General features: G+C 42.1%; 1 protein-coding gene across 5 annotated transcripts in view; it reads right to left on the bottom strand.

The window, feature by feature from the left end:
* Positions 1–22,173, bottom strand: part of ZNF875 (zinc finger protein 875) — a 28,816-nt gene extending 6,643 nt beyond the window's left edge. For 2 of the 5 annotated variants that reach the window (XM_033844261.2, XM_019940961.3), the window contains exons 1-4: positions 12,650–17,250; positions 12,209–12,297; positions 3,991–4,117; positions 3,461–3,556 (exon numbers count right to left, since the gene is read on the bottom strand). In XM_033844261.2, coding sequence (XP_033700152.1) covers positions 3,461–3,556; positions 3,991–4,117; positions 12,209–12,241 — 256 coding nt within the window. In that variant the 5' untranslated portion in view covers positions 12,242–12,297; positions 12,650–17,250. The other 3 variants (XM_033844263.2, XM_033844264.2, XM_033844262.2) reach the window with 3 other exon arrangements.
* Between the last annotated feature and the right edge of the window lie 1,075 nt (positions 22,174–23,248).

The raw sequence follows: 23,248 nt of genomic DNA, 5'->3' as shown, positions 1-23,248 counted from the left end.
ATACCCATTCTTAAAAAATACTCCACAAACTAGGAATTTAATGGAACTTCCTCAACCTGATAAAGGGCATCTATATAAAACCTACAGCTAACATCATATTTAATGATAAAAGACTGAATATTTTCCTCTAAGTTCAGAAACCAGACAAGAATGTCTGTTATCAACAACTCCATTCTACACTGCACTGGAAGTTCTAGCCAAAAGGCTAAAGGAGGGGAGTAGCAGAACAAGGAAGAGGAGAAGTTAAAGATATCTAAATTGGAAAGGAAGAAGTAAACCTCTCTTTTTTTGTTCACAGATTATATGAGCCAGGACGTACAAAATTCCAAGGAATCCTCAATAAAGAGACAATAAGTAATCATTGTATTTAATAAGGTAATATGATAAAAGCTCAAAATACAAAAATCAATTGTATTTCTACATACTAGCAATGAACATTCCACAAATAAAATTAAGAAAACAATACCATTCACAATAACATAGATAATAATAAAATATCAAGGAATAAATTTGACACAAGTATTACAAGACATGTAAGGTGAACATTTTAAAACATTGCTGAGAAAAATTAAAGTCCTAAATAGACAACCATAAATTAGAAGACTCAATATTATTAAAACAGTGATTCTCCCTAAATTGATTGATAAATTCAATGCAAACCCTATCAAAACGAGAGTAAGCTTGTTTTGTTTTGTAGAAATTGACAATCTGACCCCCAAATTTATGTCCCAATTCAAAAAACATAGAATAGCCAAAATAATTTTGAAAAAGTTAGAGTATTTACACTCCTCAACCTCAAAACTTAATATAAGACCCCAGTAATGAAGATAGTGTGCTATTGTCATATGAAGAAACACAGAGATCGATGGAACAAAATTAGGAGTCCAGAAATGAATCATTTACAGTCAACTGATTTTCCACAAAGGAGCCACGGCAATTGAATGAGGGAAAGCATACTATTTTTTTTTCTTAACACCCTCATTGGAGCACAATTGTCCCACAATGGTGTGTTAGTTTCTGCTCTATAACAAAGTGAATCAGCCACACATATACACACATCCCCACATCTCCTCCCTCTTGCATCTCCCTCCTTCCCTCCCTATCCCACCCCTCCAGGTGGTCACAAAGCACTGAGGTGATTCCCTGTGCTATGTGGCCGCTTCCCACTAGCTATTTATTTTACATTTGGTAGTGTATATATGTCCATGCTACTCTCTCACTTCATCCCAGCTTACCCTTCCCCCTCCTCGTGTCCTCAAGTCCATTCTCTATGTCAAGCATACTATTTTTAACAAATACTGCCAGGACAATTGAATATTCATATGCAAGAAAATGAATTTAGACTTTCACCACACATGACACATAAAAATTAACTAAAAATGGATCACAGCCTTAAGTGTAAAAGCTAAAAATATAAAACTTCTAGAAGAAACCAAAGAAGAAAATCTATGTGGGCTCGAGTTAAGCAAACTTCATAGTTACACCACAAAAAGCACAATCCATTAGAAAACTGTTAAATTGAACATCATCGAAATTTAAAACATTTATGCTTGAAAAGACACCATTAAGAGAATGAAAAGACAATCCACAGACTTGCCTTTTTTCTGAAACTTCATTTCATAGTTGAAAATAATTGAAAATCCTGTATGTGATATAGGACTTGTGTCTTGAATATATGAAAAATTCTTACAACTCAAAAAGAAGACAAACAATCCAACTTAAAAATGGGCAAAAGAACTGAGTAGCTATTTCACCGAAGAAGATATGCAAATGGTTAATAAGCACATGAAAAGATTAACATTATCAGTCATTAGGGAAATGTAAATTAAACCACAATGCAATACCACTACACACCCACTAGAATGTCTGTAATCAAAATTAGAGACAATTCCAGGTGCTGGCAAGGATGTAGAGAAACTGACACTCTAAAACACTGCTACTAGAAAATGCAAAAATAGAAAATATAAACATAATAGAAACGTAAAACATAAATGCTAATAGAAATGTACAGCCACTTGGGAAAATAATTATGCAGTTTCTTAAAAGGTTAAACATAAACATACCATACAATCCAGAAATTCTAGTCTTAGTTATCTACCCAAGAGAAATGAAAACATATGTCCACATCAAGACTGGTACATGACTATTCCTAGCAGCACTATTCAAAATAACCAAAAAGTGGACAATCCAATTCACATCAACCTGTGAATAGCTAGACAAAATGTGGTATATCAATACAATGGAATATTATATGGCAATAAAAAGGAATGAATTACCAGTACATGCTGCAACATGGATGAACCTCAAAAACATTATGCTGAACCTCAAACATTATGTATTGAAGCCAGATACAAAGACAAATATATATTTTATGATACCATTTATATAAAATGTCCAGAAACAGCAAATCTATAGAGACAGCATATCATTGGTTTCCTGGAGCTCAAATGGGAGGAGAAATAGATGCAAATGGGCACAAGGTAACTTTTTAGAGTGATGGAATGTTTACTCAAAATAATTGAACTGTACACTTACAGTAAGTAGATTATGGTATTTAAGTTATAACTCAATGAAGCTGTTAAAAAAGGAGCTGTGGAACTGTATACTTCTAAAGAGAGGTTATTGAAATGGTCTATATTAAGAGAGACTAAATAGATATGCCACGTAAATGCACTACTGGGTCATGTTCTGGAGAGGAAAAAATATTACTGTGTCTACTGATGATTATGAGAGGTAGATGATAGGTATTAGATAAAATTATTGTGTTGAAGTTAAGTTTACTGAAGTTGATAACTGTACTGTGGTTATATGAGAATATCACCATTCTTAGAAAATCTTTTAACATACATCCACATATGAACCTACATATATAGGTACACACAAATATATACACATAAACATATACATAAATACATACACATACGTATGGTGGAGGGAGAAGGGAGAGCATGCACACAAGAGACACACAAGCCAATGATAAAGCAAACTGGGTGAAATATTAGTAGGTGATTTTATGATACCATTTTATAAAAATATATATGCCATATATATTTATACATATTTGTGTATGTGTAGAGGACATAAGAATGTTCTTTGTACTATTTTTATTTTTGCAAATTTTCTGTAATTTTGAAGTAATTTCCAAATATCAAGTCAAAAATAAATAGGATGAAGCCCACTTCTGAAAATGGCAGCAGACTGAACTGGTCACAAGTATCCTGCGCAGAAAACAATGCGAAGTGAGAGGAAGGGGGGCTTCCTGGTGGAGGGAAGCGACAAAGAAACCAGGAAAGTCCCTCCCTTAACTGAAGATGATATTCTGGAAAAGAGGTCATGCCAGGCAGCCTTACCAGGGAACTAGGGGCCTAGAAAAGAGCTTCCTCCCAGTACCTGAGACATGCCTCATCCTTCCCTACCTGCCATGCTGCAGACGGTTCCAACTACCCTGTGTCACACTCACCTGGACAGAGACTCAGCGGACGTTGCCTCTCCTCTATCCAGGGCTCTTCCCCTCGCTCCAGCTGAGAAATGAGTTTTGGTTTGCAAAATGGAATTTCTGCTCATAAGGAAAGAAAAAAAGGAGACTCTTGGTTATGAGCTCAAGGGGCCATTCCAGAACTCAGAGACAAAATGGAGAGGGAAACCCAGAGGGTGATACAGAGGACCTATGAATAGTGAACTCTCTGCAGTAGAAGGGTTGAGTAAGAAAAGGTGACTCCAATCAGAAAAACAGCATATTAACACGGTGAATGAAAATCTCCTGGGTTTGGGGCAAGATAAAGTAAGGAAAAAAATGCAGAGTGGCATACACAATATGAATAAATCTACCTGCTTTCAACTCTACTGAATCCAGATCCACCTGAGGAAAAAGGTAAATTTTTGTTTTGAAGCCCAACCCTAAGACAAAGCTGCTTTGTGAGTAGCCTTTCTTTGTGACATATAGAAAATACTGTGAGCCAGACTTTAAGTGCTATGGGAAGCCATTCTTACCTAGTGAGACCAAGTGGTTATAAGTCTCCAGCATCACCTCCCTGTGCAAGGTCCTCTGAGCGGGGCTCAACAGCCTCCATTCCTCCTGGGTGAAGTCCACAGCCACATCCCCGAACGCCATGAATGCCTTTTAACACAAAACACACCTCTGCTCATCCAGGAGTCTGCCTTGTCCACACCTCAGGATGAGAGATCAAAAGGCATCCCTGAGGAGGTAGAGAAGATTTCTAGACCTTACTATGGATGAAGAATAAAGGGTAACAGAATATACCACTCTAAAATATGCCACTTTGGCATAAGGATTATTTTGAGCTGAAGGCAATTAATAAGCAGACACAAGAAAAGCTCTCTGCCCTCTCCCATTTGCCTAAAAGCAGAACATAAATTTGCAAAGGTGTCCCCCTTCCCCTCTCTACCAGGAGGACAGAAATTAATCACCAGATACAACTCTAGACCCTTATCAGCCCAGGGATAGGCACCAGAGAAATCTACATAGCAAACCTTTACTAACTAGCCCTTATCTTCCATTAGTTCCCCCATATATTATTAACCTTCCCACAATTTGCTGCCTAGAAACTCAAAGTCCTTTTCCTTTGTCTTGTCACTTCTCTATAGTTATTGCTATTTTGTTAAGATGCTATATAAGCTCAAGTTCTAACCACCCCTTCTGAGTTACCCATCACTGAGTACTCCCATGTGTATGCATGATGCACATGTTAATAAATTTCCGATTGTTTTTCTCTTGTGAATATGTCTTGTGTCTAATTTACAGCCAATGAAAAAAAGAACTTTTCTCCTCCCATACATGACCTTCGTGCCAATAGTTCAAAGACCATTACTCTCCCATCTCTATCCAGCCAGCATCATTGTGCACCTATCACTGCCGACATGCTAGGCTCACTGCTATGGGGGATAAAAGCAAAAGTTCTTTCCCATTGGGAGCTTTAAATCTAAGCAGGAAGACATCATGCACACTACATTAAAAGAATAATTCTCTTGCTGAGTTCGAAGAATTTCAGAGACTACTTGGTCTAAGCATTTATGTTCTACATGAAGCAGCTCAGCCTCGGGCAGGGGATGAATAACCCACCACTATGTATACTTCAGGCAGGGCTCACTCCTTCCCCTCCCTCACACTGCCACTTGCACTGCTCAGGCCTGAGGAATGGAAGTGGATGGTGGTGAAGAGCCTGGATTCAAAACACTCTGCCTGGATTTGGAACCTATCTGTCCCCAACTAGTGTACCCTTAGGCAAATTAGTTAACCTCTCAGCACCTCAGTTTCTTCTTCTCTGAACTAAGAATAACAGTGTTTATCTCCCAGGTTGTGCTGAGGATCACATGAGTTGATAAATGTAAGGCCTCAGACAACTGACTGCTCCACACAGTGAGTGTGTGGTGAGGGGTTTTTTTTGGTTTGTTTTTTGGGTTTTTGTTTTGTTTTTGTCCGTGCCGCGCAGCTTGCAGGATCTTAGTTCCCCAACCAGGGGCTGAACCCACGCCCTCGGCAGTGAAAATGCCAAGTCCTAACCACTGGACTGCCAGGGAATTCTCTGTGTGGTGTTTTTTTGTGGTTTTTTTTTTGCGGTACGCGGGCCTCTCACTGTTGTGGCCTCTCCCGTCGCGGAGCACAGGCTCCGGACGCGCAAGCTCAGCGGCCATGGCTCACGGGCACAGCCGATCCGCGGCATGTGGGATCTTCCCAGACAGGGGCACGAACCCGCGTCCCCCGCATCGGCAGGCGGACTCTCAACCACTGACTGCACCACCAGGGAAGCCCTCTGTGTGGTGTTTTAAATTACAGATTCTTGGGTCCCACCACAAATCAATAAAATCAGACTCTTCAGGGATAAGGCTTTTATACTTTTAAGGGCTCCTGTGTATAGTCATCGTTGCAAATCACTGGGTCAGAGGAATCTGGAGAGGGAGAGGTCACTGTAGGATACAGAGATCAGAAATGGTTTCATGAGAGGGCAGTATGATCTTGGTCTTAAAGGCTAGGCAGGATTCAAAGGATGAAGGAGCGTGGAAGGCTAGGTACTCCAGACAAGGCATGTGAGATGGGAGGGAATAAAGAATGAAAAGTGGCTAGTTGGGAAAGAGAGCAGGCAGGTTGTAGCAGCCTACAGAAAGTCTGAAGGTCAAAGGAATATAAAACTCTGTCCTCTATTGTGCATTTAAGGCAATATTTGAATACTACCCTTGAACTGATGGTAGAGGACTACACATGTGAACAGACAGGTGGTAAAGCACATGTTGCAAAATACTCATCATTGAATCTAGGTGGTGGGTATGTGAATGTCAATGTACAAGTCTTTGTATTTTTTTCTTTATGTTTGAAGCTGTTCATAATTAAATGTTAGAGAGAAAAAGACTATTCACTCATTCAAGTTCCTGCCCAGTCCCTGTAGTGATATGATCTTATAGATCCTCCTCAGAATAAACACACACACACATCCCTTGAAAATCTCTGACAAAGGAGCTACATTACAGACCAACCTACACCATTTCAACAAGTTTAATACAACTGGTATTCCTGCAGCTCTAGAAAGATTCATGGTTTCTTTGTCTGAGACCCATGCATGTAGGGAGGGTATGGTAAACACTAACTGGATGATCCATTTCAAAGCTCTCCCACTGAGTAGCAACATAGCTAGCAGTCTGGGGGACTAATTTAGAATAAAGAAAAAATACCTAATGAATTTTCACATCTGACTAAACAGATCTCCTGAAAGCCTGATAAAAGCTTCAGCTGGATGCTTCTACCTAGCTTCTATACATGATAATGTATAGAAAGAGAAGAGTTAAAGAAACAACTAAGCAGTTCACAAGCATAATTTAGAGGAAATATAGACAAGCCAGACTTGCTGGGTTGGAAAATAAAACTGTTTTACATCTCCAGTCTCTCCAGCCAACAAGAGTCTCAAAATAAGAAATGGCCTCAGGGTAAAGATCAAGAGTTTGGCTAAAAGACCCAAATGTTATGACCTCTGAAATTGTTAAGGTGATACCTAGTAGACAAAAGGGCTTCTGAGATTCTTACAGGTATTGTCCCATAGCACTGACACCCTGCCCAAAGATTAGAGGCGTATCTGGAAAGGAAATGTGATTGTAGCTTTTTGTTTAATAGAGTAATATAATCTGATACATGGGAAACCCAAAGAGTTTTTAAAGAAGTTATATCAGGGCTTTCCTGGTGGCACAGTGGTTAAGACTCTGACTGCCAATGCAGGGGACATGGGTTCAAGCCCTGGTCCGGGAAGATCCCACATGCCACGGAGCAACTAAGCCCGAAAGCCACAACTACTGAGGGTGTGCTCTAGAGCCCATGAGACACAACTACTGAGCCTGTGCCCCACAACTACTGAAGACCACGTGCCTTCACGTGCAACAAGAGAAGACACTGCAATGAGAAGCCTGTGCACTGCAACAAAGAGCAGCCTCTGCTCGCTGCAACTAGGGAAAGTCCACGCACAGCAACAAAGACCCAACGCAGCCAAAAATATATAAATAAAAAATAAATAAATTAAAAAATATATATATATACTCTAAAGAAGTCATATCAGCTTTACTAAAAGGGATGGAGACAGTTCAAAATGAAGAGGCCTCCTATGTGCCTCCAACTCCTTCCCTTTTTGAATGGGAGTGTATATTGCAGTTTTCCTGTCCATGTCTCACCACTGTGTGCTAGGCGGGTAGTTGGGGGTAGAGGGAAACAAATAAATTGTCTTTTTAGTATACATCTCTGACTCAAAAAGAGTTTCACTGAAGAAGCCTTAGCCACATCCAGACTGATATGCATATGATACTGGACTTTGAGGATGAAACTTCTGGGGATCCTGGGAGGGGGTGAGTTTATCTTGCACAAGGGAAGGACATGGATCACTGGGACCAGAGGGTAGTTACAGTAGTGAACCCCACTGTATAACATCTCCCTATATCTACACCCTTGTGTTAGTCCCTTCCACAACTCTGCACTTTGATCAAAGGGACATTAGCAAACATAACACGAGCTGAGGCTTAAAACGTGCTTGTCCATTGGGGTTGTCCTCTCTCTTGCTGTGTAGGGAAACCCAAGACCATCGTTTGATCAAGCCTAAGCAGAGTCTCTAGAACAAACCCAAGCCTACATGGAAAAGAACCAAGAAAAACCAACACACCTGAGAAAACCAGCTTGGTAACTGTCATGCATGGATAGTCACCCAGCCCCAGTCAAACCACCAGCTGACTGCAGCAACAAGAGCACAAGTGAAACCTGCAAAACATCCGTCTGTGCCCAGCTCAAAATGCTGACCTATCAAATTGTGTGCTAATAAATTATTTTGTTTTTCTTTTTAAATATTTATTTAGTTTTTGGCTATACAGGGTCTTAGTCGCAGCACTCGGGATCTTCGTTGCCACGTGTGAGATCCTCATTGCAGCATGTGGGATCTTTTAGTTGCGATATGCGGGAACTTTTATTGCAGCATGCGGGATCTAGTTCCCTGACCAGGAATGGAACCCAGGCCCCCTGCATTGGGAGCACGGAGTCTTAACCACTGGACCACCAGGTAAGTCCCTAAATTATTTTGTTTTAAGTCACTAAGTTTTGGGTAGTTTTTTATGAAGCAAAGCTAACCTATACATTGATAAAGGAGTCATGTTATATGAAAAATACTTTGCAAGTAATATTAACCTTGAGATCAAGGTTAATTGATTGCCAAGATGCTCATGCTGTCACAAACGCCTAAGAGAGATTCACACAGCAACAGATTCAGTCCTCCCATTTCTCACTGCCTCCCAGGCATGAAGTCATTAGGTGATAGGGGAGATTTATTTGAATGACTTGAATAATTATTTTTCTCTCTTTTTCCAGCCAAGTGCCTAAAAAGTGAATTTAATCTAAATTAAAGAGATTACTCCACTGTGCTGGCAATAAACACATTTTCAGAATGAATAGTCAGAACATGATGTCATAAACAGAACACATTTGAACTGAAGACTGCCCTGAATATCTAAGACACTGTTGTTGAGACACTGAAGGAAGACTTCTGAACAGAAAAGTGATGTTACTGTAATGTTTGGGGGACGTGAGGATTACAGATGCAATGGGTAGCAAAGGAACATATCAACATGGGGAAACAAATCAGGACATTATTGTGAACATTCACATGAGAGAAGAAGATCTGCACTGGTAGGTCTACCCTGGGAATGTAACACTGCACAGTGTAACAAAAACAAAAAAACTGCACAATGTAAAGTGAAACATGGTGATGGAAGAAAGGAATCTCAAAAAAGGAAGAAATAATTGATAGGATCACATGTTTTAGAACAAGCAGGGTTCCAAAGCTCCAACTGGTGTGAGTGCTCATTGCTTCAAAATATTTATTTCTACTCACTTTGTCATATTTTAGTTTTGAGAATAAATACAAATCTATAAAAGAATTTCATGCACAAAGTTGACCACAGAAGCATTATTTGCAACAGTTAAATATTGGGAACAAGTTAAATGTTCCCCCAAATTGAGAATTAGTGGATTGGATCATTCACTCAAAGCACTATTATAGAAATCGCTTTCAGTTGGATAAATGTTGGTTGTTCCTTCATCTATTAAAAAATGGGTCTGAGTAGATATAATGTCACTAGCTTTAATACAATACGATCTTATCATTAAGGTCTATCAAAATGTATGTATGTAGGGGTGTGTGTGTGTACGTATATAAAATTGACCAAATCCCAATGATAGAGAAATCTAAAAATAAAATGCAAGACTCATAAGTGTGCAGGCTGTGCTTTACACATCACTGAATGTAGTCTATCAAGAGTTCTGCAAACAGTAAACATTCAGCAAATTTGTTCAATGGAATCAAGGAGAAAATACTAAGAATTAGTAACATCATGTTCCTGCCAGCCCAACTCATTTGTTACAAATTCTACTTTACCCTCTCAGGCAGTGATAGCTAATATCCTACTGTATATTTGCTTAAATTGTTGCATGTAATTCAGAGGTCATGCATATTAGAGTACCTGGAAATCCTCCTCAAACCCCCTTAAATATGTGGTTAATTACATGCCCCAAATAACATATCAAAACAAACAGAAACTCCCTTGTTACTTATTAGTTCCTTCAAATTAATTTCTTTAAGGTGTGGTTCCTCCATGCACCAAACATATCATGTGTGCCAGGTACTCCTCTAGGCACACAGGTTTCATCTTAAACAACTTACACAATTCAAATGCTTGTGCACTTTCGTCAAGTTTTCATAATGCTTTTTCTAATTTTTTCTTTTTTAAAGTATTAAGAGCAGGAAAAGTCAGCTCACACAAATTTCTGGCTTTTCCCAGAAAATCAGAATGCTTCCCTAGTAACATTATAAGTGGGGAAGAAAGTACACACAAAAGATTCAATGTTACCTTAGGAAATGCCCCAGATTTCCCATGCATTCTTGGTACTAACACTTTTCAGATGAATCTAATATTTTACAAATAAGAAATGCAGAACTCTCAAAGTTGTTCTGATAATGCCTAGGAAATTGTAAATCTCTAACATGGAGACCAGGATTAAGAATAAACCAAGAAGGCTTCCCTGGTGGTGCAGTGGTTAAGAATCCGCCTGCCAATGAAGGGGACACGGGTTCGATCCCTGGTCCGGGAGGATCCCACGTGCCGCCGAGCAACTAAGCCCATGCACCACAACTACTGAGCCTGCACTCTAGAGCCCATGATCCGCAACAAGAGAAGCCACCACAGTGAGGGGCCCGTGCACCATGGGGAGGAGCAGCCCCCGCTCACCGCAACTAGAGAGGGCCCGTGCACAGCAATGAGGACCCAACTCAGCCAAAAATAAATAATTAAAATAAATAAATTTATTTAAAAAAAACAAGAAATCAAGACAACGAAGGCAGATCTGAAATAACAAAGTTAGTGCATATCAAAAATGATAGTAAACAAGCCTGGCAACTGTGTTGGTGCTCAATAAATATCAGTCCTATTCAATTAAGTCAAACTCATCATAGTCACCATTCTCAGGGGTTAGAAAATTTCCCCTTAAGTTCCTATGTGCCTATAGCTCTGATTTCCTATGTCAAATCCCTTCTCAACATCCTTCAAAATCCATCTTACTTGGCTTCCCTGGTGGCGCGGTGGTTGAGAGTCCGCCTGCCAATGCAGGGGACACAGGTTCGTGCCCCGGTCCGGGAAGATCCCACACGCCGCGGAGCGGTTGGGCCCGTGAGCCATGGCCGCTGAGCCTGCGCGTCCGGAGCCTGTGCTCCGTAACGGGAGAGGCCACAACAGTGAGAGGCCCGCGTACCGCAAAAAAAAAAAAAAAAAAAAAAAAAAAAAATCCATCTTACTCAAAGACAAAGTCTACACTCCTCAGCCTGGCACTTGACCTGGCCACCCAGACTCAGAGAGGTGGAAAATAAAAATCCTTCTGGGGCCAGGCAGGTAATAAAAATTACAGAGACAGGCAAAACGTTAGATTTCAATGGTTTCAACCTCAGTATGGAGGATACTATGGAAACTACAGCAAATAGACTCTGCAGGACCTGTCCAAATGATGCAGACACTGTTCAGCGCAAATTCCCTGACACCAAAGTAGAGTGCAGTTTATTTTCTGAGAGGCAAGCAATCCAGAATTTTTGGTGAAATCTCCCCATTGCCAGATGCTGAAAATGCTCTCAAATGTAAAATTCAGGTTAGACTATATCATGTACTGGTGAAGATAGTCTGTATCTTCACCAGTACATTATTTAAAAATCAACCTAAAATACGATCTTCCCACACTGTGTTAAGGGCAGTGTGCCCAGTGGCCCAGCCTCAGACTAACCATTCTTCCTGCCCTCCCACTGGTATGTCTTCACCAATTCTCCAATGTACCAGACTCGCAGGGGTAGTTCAAACAGCCCTACTTCTCCTGGAAGTCCTCCCTAGCCACTTCAGGCCACAGTCTACTCTGCTGTCCCTGCCTTTCATCCTTATCACTGGACAATTAAGCCTGGATGTCCCTGTATTTTTATTTAAATTGCTCCATGTGTGTTGTTCACAATTAACTACTTCGAGGATGACTGAAGTATGGATGGAGCAGAAAGAAATGTTGAGGGAAACTCCATGTAAGCCACTCCTCCAGGACCAGGAAAGAGCTTTGCCCAATACCAACAAGGCAGCCTCCAGAGCAAGAAAGGGGAATGGATTCATCCTCTTGACAGCCAAGATGGAATTTTACGGAAATTCTCACCTCTTTTTTGGCTTTCAGGAGCCCCGTGGCCATTTTCCTGATCTCCTGAGTGCTCTCCCTGAAGAAGGGCAAAGTCTCAGAAGGCAGATCTGAGGATGTGAAGAGAAAAAAGAGCATGCCTAGTTGGAAAAACCCTCCCATGTGCAGGCGGGGTGTGCTCCAGAGCCCCACTACTGGGGATTGGGAGTGTCACAGAATTCACCACCACAAGCCAATTCCCATCTAGCCTCCTGGAGAAAGGGCCCAGGGTGACGGAACACCCTCAAGCTCAGCCCCAAGCTCTGGCCAGAGAGTGAAGCCCATATCCTCCAGCAGTGGAGTAAGGGTTTGTCCCTAAGGCAGACTGTGCCCTCGTGAGTAAAACCGGGACAAGCATGGGGACATGCTGAGTGGACGAGGCAGTGACTGTTGGGCACTCACGGAACGCGGGGTGCACGTTACCGATTCTGAGGCTGAAGCTCGGGAACCAAGAGCAGAGGTGTGAGAAGGACCCAAATACAGTTGTCTACACCGTTGCCAACCAGCCTAATGGGCGGACTCCACCGGCCGGAAGTGTTCCTGTTACGCCAACTCCTCACGCTAAGGAGCGAGCGGAAGAGAGGGCGGAAGTGGCCGCAGAGGCCTCTGGAGAGTGTAGTCTTGGGGTGGAGAGGAGGAGGGCGTGGGCTTCTCCATGGCAGGGTGACTCTCACATCTGCACCTCTTTTACAGCTAAATTTAGGAGCCCGTTGTTAAGGTGCCCAGACCGCGAGGTTCACCAGTTTCTCCGCCGAGGGCCAATGAGATCTGCAGGCCACGAGAGCGTCGCGGACACCGCCGAGAAGTCTAGGAAATGTGGTCCTGGAGCCCGGTGTTGCAGCGGCGGGTGACCAGACTGTGCGCACTGACCTTCAGCGGCGCGGGGGAGCTAAGCTTCCCCACCCAAGTCTCCACTGGTGTCCCCTTCCCGGAGCTGAAACCAGGGTGGGCACGGGCTGGACCAGAGGCGGGCCGATGTGGGCGCGACTCAGAGTAAAGCACTTGGAGGGTGGGGAAGCGGGGTGATGCTCTGTTGGGACGCCCAGATAGGAGCGACACCGGCTTTACGTCCCCGAGGTTGGGAGGGGGCGCCATTATAGACAGGGAACACCAAGGCTGTTTTCGGAGAGAGCGGGATTGGCTTGGGCCAACTTGGAATGGCGGTGGGAGTGGCTTTCGTCTTGTGTGCCCGGGATTTTGAGGAGTGGAGAGGCTGGACTTGGGTAAAGAGCAAAAGGTTCCCTGGTGGTAGTAGTATAATGAAGCCCCACGGCTCGAGCCAGCAAACCCTGGTACAGGTATCGCTTGGAGGAAACTTTCCGAGCTTGTGGTGGTGGTGGTGGTGGTGGTGGTGGTGGTGATGGTGAGGGAGACAGGGGTGAAGAGGAGGCATAATTTGACAGTTTTGTTCATCATGGATTGGGGGGAGGGGGAGATTTGGTTCATCATTTTTATTTTTAAGATAATACATTAAAATATTTATCTTGATTAATGAGTGTTTTTGGTGCTTCCTTAAATTCTGACCCCAAATCCCCACATTAAGGAAAAGCATAGATAGATCTGATGCTACATGAACCTCATTGGCGCCTAGTGGCCTATAGCTTTGATAAGAGGTGAGGGGTTGGCTTCTGGGCATTAAGTAGCCAGAAAGAGTCCTTTAGGAGCTTACCCTGAATTGTTGAATTGTCAGTGATCTCTTCTTTCCTGACTTCCTTAAAATCCACAATTTCCTGATAACTACTCCACTCAAAGCACCACCCTCAAGGCACCTCCAAGGCCCATCATGGTGCAAATATTCAAAGAATACTCTTAAATCTTAACACTCTACTCCAGAATCTTTCCCAATATCCCTTTGCCTGGAGAAATAAAGAAGAAAAAGGTTTGCATGTTAGCATCAGCCTCTCCGACTGCACAGGGTTTCAGGAAGGAGGATCAGCCCAGCACCCTATTCCAATCCTTGACAGACCTCACCAAGGATTTCATATCCCTGAATGTGGAGTGTTTCTAAAAGAACTCAGTGGGCACCAAAGTCAGGCATGGGGCTGAGAGGAGCACAAATGAAATGGAGGGACTGAAAAGTGTCAGAGAAGGGATGGAGGGTTGGGGGGGTGGGAGCAGAGGAGGTGGGATCCTGAGATAATCCAGATCCTTATGTGTAGACATGTGTACACAGTCTGTGAAGAGAGATCCAGGCTGACAGGTTATCTATAATAAATCAAACATAACAGCAGATTGGGTGATGATGGGGCCCTGGGAACTTTCTCCCCTTTCTCCCTTCCAGGGAGGGGAAAGGGACTGGAGATTGAATCAATCACCAAAGACCAATGATTTAATCCATCACACCTATGTAATGAAGCCTCCATAAAACCCCAAAAGGTTGGGGTTTGGAGAGCTTCCAGGTTGGTAGAAATTCAGGGAGACTAGCGTGTTCAGAGAGCATGAGAGCTCTGCACCCCTCCCCGATACCTTGCCCTATGCATCTCTTCCATCTGGCTGTTCCTGAGTTATAATCTTTTATGATAAACTGGTAATCTAGTAAGTAAAATGATTCTCTGGATTCTGTGAGCCACTCCAGCAAATTAAATGAGGAGGGGGTTGTTGGAACCTCCAGTCTATAGCCAGTTGGTCAGAAGCCCAGGTGACAACCTGGACTTATGACTGGTACCTTGGGTGGGTGGAGTGGGGAACAGTCTTGCAGGACTGAGCCCCTCACCTGTGGAATCTGATGCTATCTCTGGGTAAACAGTGTCAGAATTGAGTTGAATTGTAGGACACTCATTTGGTGTCCCAGAATTGCTTGGATGTGTAGAGGAAAAAAAAACCCACACATTGGAATTGGGGGTACAGAACCCTTTTACCCTGGACCTGAGTTTGCTTAATAAATCTAAGAGCTTTGAGATTTAATCTCTGTCCTTTGAGGAGTCCTATTTCCCACACTCCTATCTGGGCTCTGAGGCTCAAAGATGTGAAAATCCATTTAAATTATAAACACAATGGAAAAAAATCTAGTCATGCCTATCTAGGGAACATATCTGGTTACAATTAACATCAGATAAAAATCAGTTAAAAAGAAAAAAAGTGAAAAAATATTCTTTGAAATTAAAAGCCATACAAACTACTGTGTCACTGGTAAGTTGAATAAGAAATTGACCTGCAATCTACAAAATCATTAGAAGAAACAATAGTGAAAATAACTTCAGATGGAAATCTGTGGAATGAGGTTACCTGAGTACCCAGAGATACCACCTTAAACACAGTGCCCAAAAAAACAGCAAAAACTTCAGCTCTATATACATTTTTGGACGGAAGTTCTAGTTTCAGTAAGGTCAAAAGTTTAAATAAAAATGACCACAAAAGGGAAAAACAAAACTACAGAACTGGGGAAGAAGGGCTAGTCTAAATCACTGATGAGTCAAATTATTAAAAATTGATTTAATTTCCAATGAATGATGAGGAATAAAACAGTGGTTAGAAGGAAACTTTTAGCCTGAAAGTAATCTATGACTTAGAAATTAAGGCAGAAAACTAAGAAGCTAGCAGTCAACTTTCAGGGCAGAAAACTAACAGAACAATAGGATATGAGAGAGGGAAGAAATAATTAGATGGGGGCAGAGAGAGGTGCTCATGGGGATACAGGAGGCAGGAAGAACATATGGAGTTTTTGCATAAAATCACTATAAAGAAACAGTCCTTGGGACTTCCCTGGTGGCGCAGTGGTTAAGAATCTGCCTGCCAATGCAGGGAGCACAGGTTCGAGCCCTGGTCTGGGAAGATCCCACATGCCACGGAGCAACTAAGCCCGTGCGCCACAACTACTGAGCCTGTGCTCTAGAGCCTGCGAGCCACAGCTACTAAGCCCGTGTGCCACAACTACTGAAGCCCGCGTGCCGAGAGCCCGTGCTCCACAACAAGAGAAGCCACCACAATGAGAAGCCCGCGCACCACAACGAAGAGTAGCCCCCTCTCGCTGCAACTACAGAAAGCCTGCGCGCAGAAACGAAGACACACGCAGCCATAAATAAATAAATTTTTTAAAAATATATATTAAAAAAAAGAAACAGTCCTTAGGGAGGTGGATACACAAGGATTGTGCTAGATGTGGAACGAAGAAGACAGATACCCCTGGAGGGTATATTCAGGGAGTAACATTGGATGAAAAACAAGAGACAGTCAAGTGTGGAGGCTTTCCCATCTTACACAGAGATAGAGGGCAGCATGGATAACATTAGCAAGTGATGGGCACAAACGAGGAGTCAATAAACACGGGAAACAGCCCCTCAAGAGGAGATGAGGAAAATGAGCACAATTCCTTCCTCAGAAAGACAGTGCTTAAATCCATGCATGTGGGAACTCAGGTTCAGAGGCGAGACTAGGAATCAATCAGTCAAGAGACAGCTGCCCACACCTCTGCTGTGTCACCTGCGGCCATAGGGTGGCAGGCAAGACCTTCTGTTCCAGCAGAGCTGGCCAGAGAGAGCAGTTAGGAGAGGTGAGAGAGGATTCAGGAGAAGCCAGGACCTCCCAAAGGACCTTGAATCCTGCGGGTCTCACAGTGAAGCCCCAGCAGAGGGAAGGCTCCACCGTGAAAGAGAAAACACAAAGGAAACATAATATTTGTCTATTTTCAAAATAAAATATTTACTACATGTTCAGGTAGAGATGGGTACAGAGACAGAAGTAAGGTAGAGGAATCAGCTAGACACCACAGGTGTGTAATGATGGATAAATAAATGATATGTATGGGGAGATTACCCACATATGCAGACTTTATATGTTCACATAAATACTTATATTTATGCATCTCCCAGTAGAGATGTTTACATAAACTGCATTTATTACACTGTGAAGTTGACAAGGAGATAAAATAAAAATAAAACAGCTATAGAGAGTGTCAGTCTCTCTGTTTAGTGGGAAACACATGAGCACAGCTTCTCCCTTCCCTTCTGAACACCACTAATGCCTGCAGCAGTAGGTGGTAAATCACAGCCTGGGCCACCCCTCCCAGAATGTCACAAACATGGACATACATACCACAGAACTCACTAGAAACCAAAGCCAGGAAGCGTAGGGGCTGTGGAAGACAGCCTTCAAGTAGCAGGGACTAGAAAATTCCAGGATGGGGCACTGGGGAGTAGAGATTCCAAGAGGATCCAGATGCCTGTGCAAGGGCCAGGTAGAGAGCAGATGTGTGTCAGTAACTCAAATTTGGTACAGCAGACCCACCCAAAGGGCTTCTTAAAGACAGATTGCTGGGCCCCACCTCCAGAGTTTCTGATTCAGCAGGGCCTGAGAATCTGCTTTTCTAACACGTTTCCAGGAGACACTGATGCTACTGGTCCAAGGATCACACTATTAATTAATCTAACACTAGGTCTAGGGGAGGTACTGAAGAGCAAAGAAGCAGAAGGGACCTGAAGCCTTTGCTAGGGGTTTCTCTGTAAACTTCTCAAATATAAAAACTTTCAAGACGCTGAAAGAGCATTTTCAGCATCATGTCTACAAATAAAAGGTACCAGTCAGGGAGTGTTCCATCAGGTAGTGATGGGCCCAACCAGGGTCCCCATGTAAACCTTTCAGAAAAATCTGTGACCCTGGCACTCTGAGAACCCCTACTTTCCACCTTCCCTCCTGGGGGAGTGGCGGGGTGCGGGGGGGGTCTGACACCTTGTTTCCTGAAAACACTCCATTATAGCACAGGAAAGAACTTCTTCAAGACACCCATTTTTATGTACTTTCCTAGGTAAAAGTCACTCCCATTCAAGTAGGAATTTTTTAAAATAAGTTATTCTGATATAATTCTATATCAGTTTAATTCTACATCAGTTTAATGGAAACCCTAAAATATATAGAAAAGATATAAAAATAATTATCAAAAATATTCAGTGAGGAAAAGCAATACTTAGAGTGAGATATTATAATCCTAAAATACATATACCTATATGGGCTATTTTTAAAATCAAGGCAGAAACATAAGGGACTCTATACAAACCTCTAAATTTATGATTTCTAGTTTAACTCTAAAATTAATTTAGAGATCTGTCAAGAAAGATACATTTTTTTAAAATAAGAAACATATCTAAGTCAACTAATGGGTCAAAGAAAATAATCATTAGGAGGTAATTGCAAGCAAATGCCCAACCAAGACAAAAGGGTGTGTCACCCCCTGAAATGGGGGTTAGAGGAATGTAAGACAGAAGAAATCAGGCCAGAATTTTAAGAAAGGAAATGATTTTCCATGTTAAAAAAAGATCATGACAAATGGAAAGAAAGGAGAGAGGGAGGCAATAGTCACAGACTCTGGGGGGTGTTGGGGCAAATGAGAATAAAGGAGGCAGGAAGAGAGATGGAGAGTGTACATAAAATCATTCTCTAGAGCTGTACTGTCCAATAAGGTAGCCATCTCATGTGGCCATGGAGCACTTGAAATACATCTAGTCCAAACTGAGAACACCTACGTGTAAAATACACTCCAGATTTTGAAGACACAGTGTGAAAAAAAAAAGAATGCAAATTAACTCATTAATAAGTTTTAGACTGAAGGTTGAAATCATGATATTTTGGATATACTGGGTTAACTAAGTATATTATTAAAATTAATTTCACTTGTTTCTTTTTAATTTCTCTAAAGCAGGTGCTAGAAAATTTTAAATTACAGGGGTTGAAAGTCCGCCTGCCGATGCAAGGGACACGGGTTCGTGCCCCGGTCCGGGAAGATCCCACATGCCGTGGAGCAGCTGGGCCCGTGAGCCATGGTCGCTGAGCCTGTGCATCCGGAGCCTGTGCTCCGCAACAGGAGAGGCCACAGCGGTGAGAAGCCCACGTACCGCAAAAAAAAAAAAAAAAAAAAAAAAAATTAAAATTACGTATGTGGCTTGCATTATATTTCTCTTGAAAACCGCTGCTCTGGAAAGAAATGGTCTCTAGGGAGGCAGGAACATGGGGACCACAGTAGAGGTGAACAGAGGGGATGGCAGACTCCCCTGGTGCGTACATTTGGCTGTTGACAGTGGGGGACACAGGAGAGATTCAGGTGCGGACATGCTGCCATCTGCACATAGCAGAAGGGTAGCATGGGTGACACTAGTGGATACTGGGCTGACACAAAAAACTACTTAGTTTTATAAAAAGTTTTAAAAGATACTGTTAAATCACTGACAGCTCCCAAAACAAATTGTAATAGAAATGAGAAGAGACTTAGGAAGAAATGATAGATAAATACCCAATATCAAAATGGCTGGCTGAAGAGTGTCTCCTTCCCCCTGACTCCCATCCAAGTACAAACTGTAAGAGAACTGAAGCTCCAAATCAGTAAGCTGAGATTGTGAGGATCTTTCTTTTTGGAATAGGAACTTCATTTCCATGCTGGGGTTGAAGGTGCCCTCTTGTCATCTCTATGCTATGCCCTTTTTGATTAAAAGTTACCTCTAATTTCTTTTGTTTTTTTAAATAAATTTATTTATTTTATTTTTGGCTGTGTTGGGTCTTTGTTGCTGTGCGCGGGCTCTCTAGTTGCAGAGAGCGGGGGCTACTCTTCATCGCGGTGTGCGGGCTTCTCATTGCAGTGGCTTTTCTTGTTGCCGAGCACAGGCTCTAGAGCGCAGGCTCTAGAGCACAGGCTCAGTAGTTGTGGCGCAGGGGCTTAGTTGCTCCACGGCATGTGGGATCTTCCCAGACCAGGGATTGAACCCATGTCCCCTGCAATGGCAGGCGGATTCTTAACCACTGCGCCACCAGGGAAGCCCACCTCTAAGGTTAAGTTAGACATCAATAACAGAGAAAACTAAAGGAAAACCTAATTTGGATGTTTAAGAAAACAAAGTTCAAAATTCACTGCTAAGGACAATGAATCTTCATGGGAAATAAAAAATACCTCTTCATGAACATTAAAGAAAATTCTAACAGCCAAAATTTTTGAAATTAGGGTAACCCAAATGAGAGTTGAATCCTCTTAGAGGAATTTTAATTTCCCACCAAAAGTGCTTTACAGCTAAGGGTAGAAAATTATCTTTACAGCTTTTCATAAAGGATTGAAACTAAATATCCAAGATCATGTCTTCCCACTCTGACAAGAACTATTTCTGAGAACAGAAGAGGGATACAGGACCTGGACCTGGAAACTACTCAGGGAATCTGGAATATTCTCTGAGGGGATATCTACCTTCGAAACCTGGCAGTAATAATAAAACAATTACACAAACAAAACCAGACAACTCTTGTGATATGGTTGGAGCCTGAGGTCTTCAGATGGGTCATTTTCTATCCTGGGGTCTGAATAAGCCAATTACAACCCCGTAAAATGATGTGAACATAATGAAAGAGAAGGATTTTGGTTCTTTTGTAAGTCACTTACAAAAAAATTCAGCTGATCCCAGATTCTACCACAGCAAACACAGGGAAAAATGAAGGAATATCAGTACAATGTGAAGGGGGAGTTCTGTGACCCAAGAATTTTTTGCCTAGCCCAGATGCTGTTCGTGTGCCAAGGAAAGGAAAGATAATGTGAGATATGTAATGCCACCTATCTGTTACTGATGCACCTCTCCTGAAAACCTTAACCAAAGCTACAATACCTAAACCTAGCAGACGAAACAAAATTAAGGTCTCAAGGTTTGAAAAGTTATAAAATGAAGCACTGCCACCATTAACCAGAGATTGTCTAAATAATTGACATAAATATAAGTAAATGAATGTCCAAGTCTAAAGGGATTCCTGGAAAACAGGTTATAAATTGTAAACAATGTCAACATTAATAAACATGTGTCCCACAATGTACCCCAGATGATATTGGCATGGCCTAGAAAGTTGAGCAGGGAAAGTTAAAATACATCGTGAATTCCTCATTTTAAAATGAGGAGTCCAAAGTTCTTGTATTATTTTTGAATTGAATAATTATAGAAAATGTGCCAGGAAAGATGTTTTTGAAAAGTATAAAATTAACCAGTTATTAAAACTAAATATTGGCTGTATGCTATCAACTATCACAAGAGAAAATAAAAGCAAAGAAAACATGGTCCAGGGGACTTCCCTGGTGGTCCCATGGTAAAGAATCTGCCTTCCAGTGCAGGTGGCACGGGTTCGATCCCTGTTCGGGGAACTAAGACCCCACATGCTGCAGCACAACTACTGAGCACGGGCGCCTCAACTAGAGAGCCTGCATGTCACAAACTATAGAGTCCATGCACTCTGGAGCCTGCACCACAACTAGAGAAGAGAAAACCCTCAGGCCACAACTAGAGAAGCCCCGCGCCACACAAAGAGCACAGCAACGAAAGATCCCATGTGCTGCAACGGAGACCCAACACAGCCAAATAAATAAATAAATATATTTTTAAATGGGCCATAAGACAAAATAATGTAATGTGAATGAGTGAATGTATGAAATAGTATGATAAAAATAAAACTGAACATATTAGTTACAGTAATAAGCAAAAATGGCCTAAGGGACTTCCCTGGTGATCCAGTGGGTAAGACTCCTTGCTCCCAATGCAGGGGGCCGGGGTTCAATCCCTGGTTGGAGAACTAGATCCCACATGCATGCCGCAACTAAGAGTTTGCATGCCGCAACTAAGAAGTCCGCATGCCACAACTAGGAAGTCTGCATGTCACAATTAAGAAGTCTGCATGCCGCAGCAAAGATCCCATGTGCTGCAACTAAGACCTGGCACAGCAAAAATAATAAATAAATAAATATATATATATATATATATATATTTTTTTTTAAATGTGCTAAATTCACCAATGAAAACAGTACAAATCCAGTTTAATTACCACCATGCTAAAAGTCCCCAAGTACTTAAGAATATGTGCATTAAAAAATAAATAAACAAGAAGGAGAAAGAGAAGAAATGGGGAGAAGAAAAAACAGATGAGAGATTTAAAGGGATGTACTTGCCTTTTTACTCTGGCCTTCAGGGCTCCTTGTTGCTGGGATGTCCAGTCCTAACTCTAGACCAAGAAACAGGAGGATTTTAGAGTGATTAGTAGTTTCTCTATTATCTATAATTATTAAACCATTCTCAACAGTGTATGTGAAAAATTAAAAAACCATCACAGGTGACTAAGACAGAGACTACAATACTTACACTATCTATCTCCCAGTTACCTACCCACAGGCTGAAGGGCCATTAAACTCTTAGGGCCACTGTCTCTATTATCACTATGATACTATGATATCACTATGATATCACTATGATACCAACTATTATCACTATGATATCACTATGGTCACAACCAAACCATCAGGTACTACACAGACTGCATGTCTCAGCTGAAATATGCTGGGCCTGGAGAAGCACTTATCCAGTGGGGGCACACCAGGAGGTGACACACATGTATCTGGGTGTGAGTTTGAATGAGTGATCAAATTCTCACGCCCACAGCTCCTCTGTCCCTCACTAGCACTGCAGTGTGTGGCCTCATGTCTTTTTGGGGGTGGAACAGGGAAGGGAATACACATTCCAGCTATACCATGGGGAAAGAGGGAGACACTTTGGGATTTTTTTCCCTGATTTCTGAGGGCCTTTTCTCGTTTCCCTCTGGGTTATGTTTAGACTTTCCTACTATCCACAGTTTTGCCGCCCCAAACTGTGGCCCAAGTCACCTCCTGGGCCTTTCTCAGTGTGAATGTTGAAAGCTTAGCCTTACCTCTTCAACCTCTAGCAAGATATGTTCAAAATTCAGACCTAAAAGAATAAAAAACAAGATTTGCCTGAGAAGGTTCAGCCTTTCCCTTCTGAGGGGAAGCCCTTAAGTAATATCAGCCCCGTCTCTCCCCTGTTCAACAACAACTCATGAGCCTTCTTCAGGAGCAGAAGGCAAATTCTTACCCAGGCCCACCTGCTTCCATGAAGTGTAGCACAGCACAGATACACAGAGAACAATAACCCAATATAATTTAATATAATACAATGTCAGAAGAAATGCCCACCATGAAATGTTTAAGCAATAAAGTTGCAGTTGGCAGGTGGCAGGTGGGTAGGAGACTCTAAGGATGGGCTGGGGAGTAGGTCCTGAGAAACTCCG

This window comes from Tursiops truncatus, chromosome 19, assembly GCF_011762595.2.
Source record: "Tursiops truncatus isolate mTurTru1 chromosome 19, mTurTru1.mat.Y, whole genome shotgun sequence".
Taxonomy (NCBI): domain Eukaryota; kingdom Metazoa; phylum Chordata; class Mammalia; order Artiodactyla; family Delphinidae; genus Tursiops; species Tursiops truncatus.
This window is presented reverse-complemented; position numbering and strand designations above follow the sequence as displayed.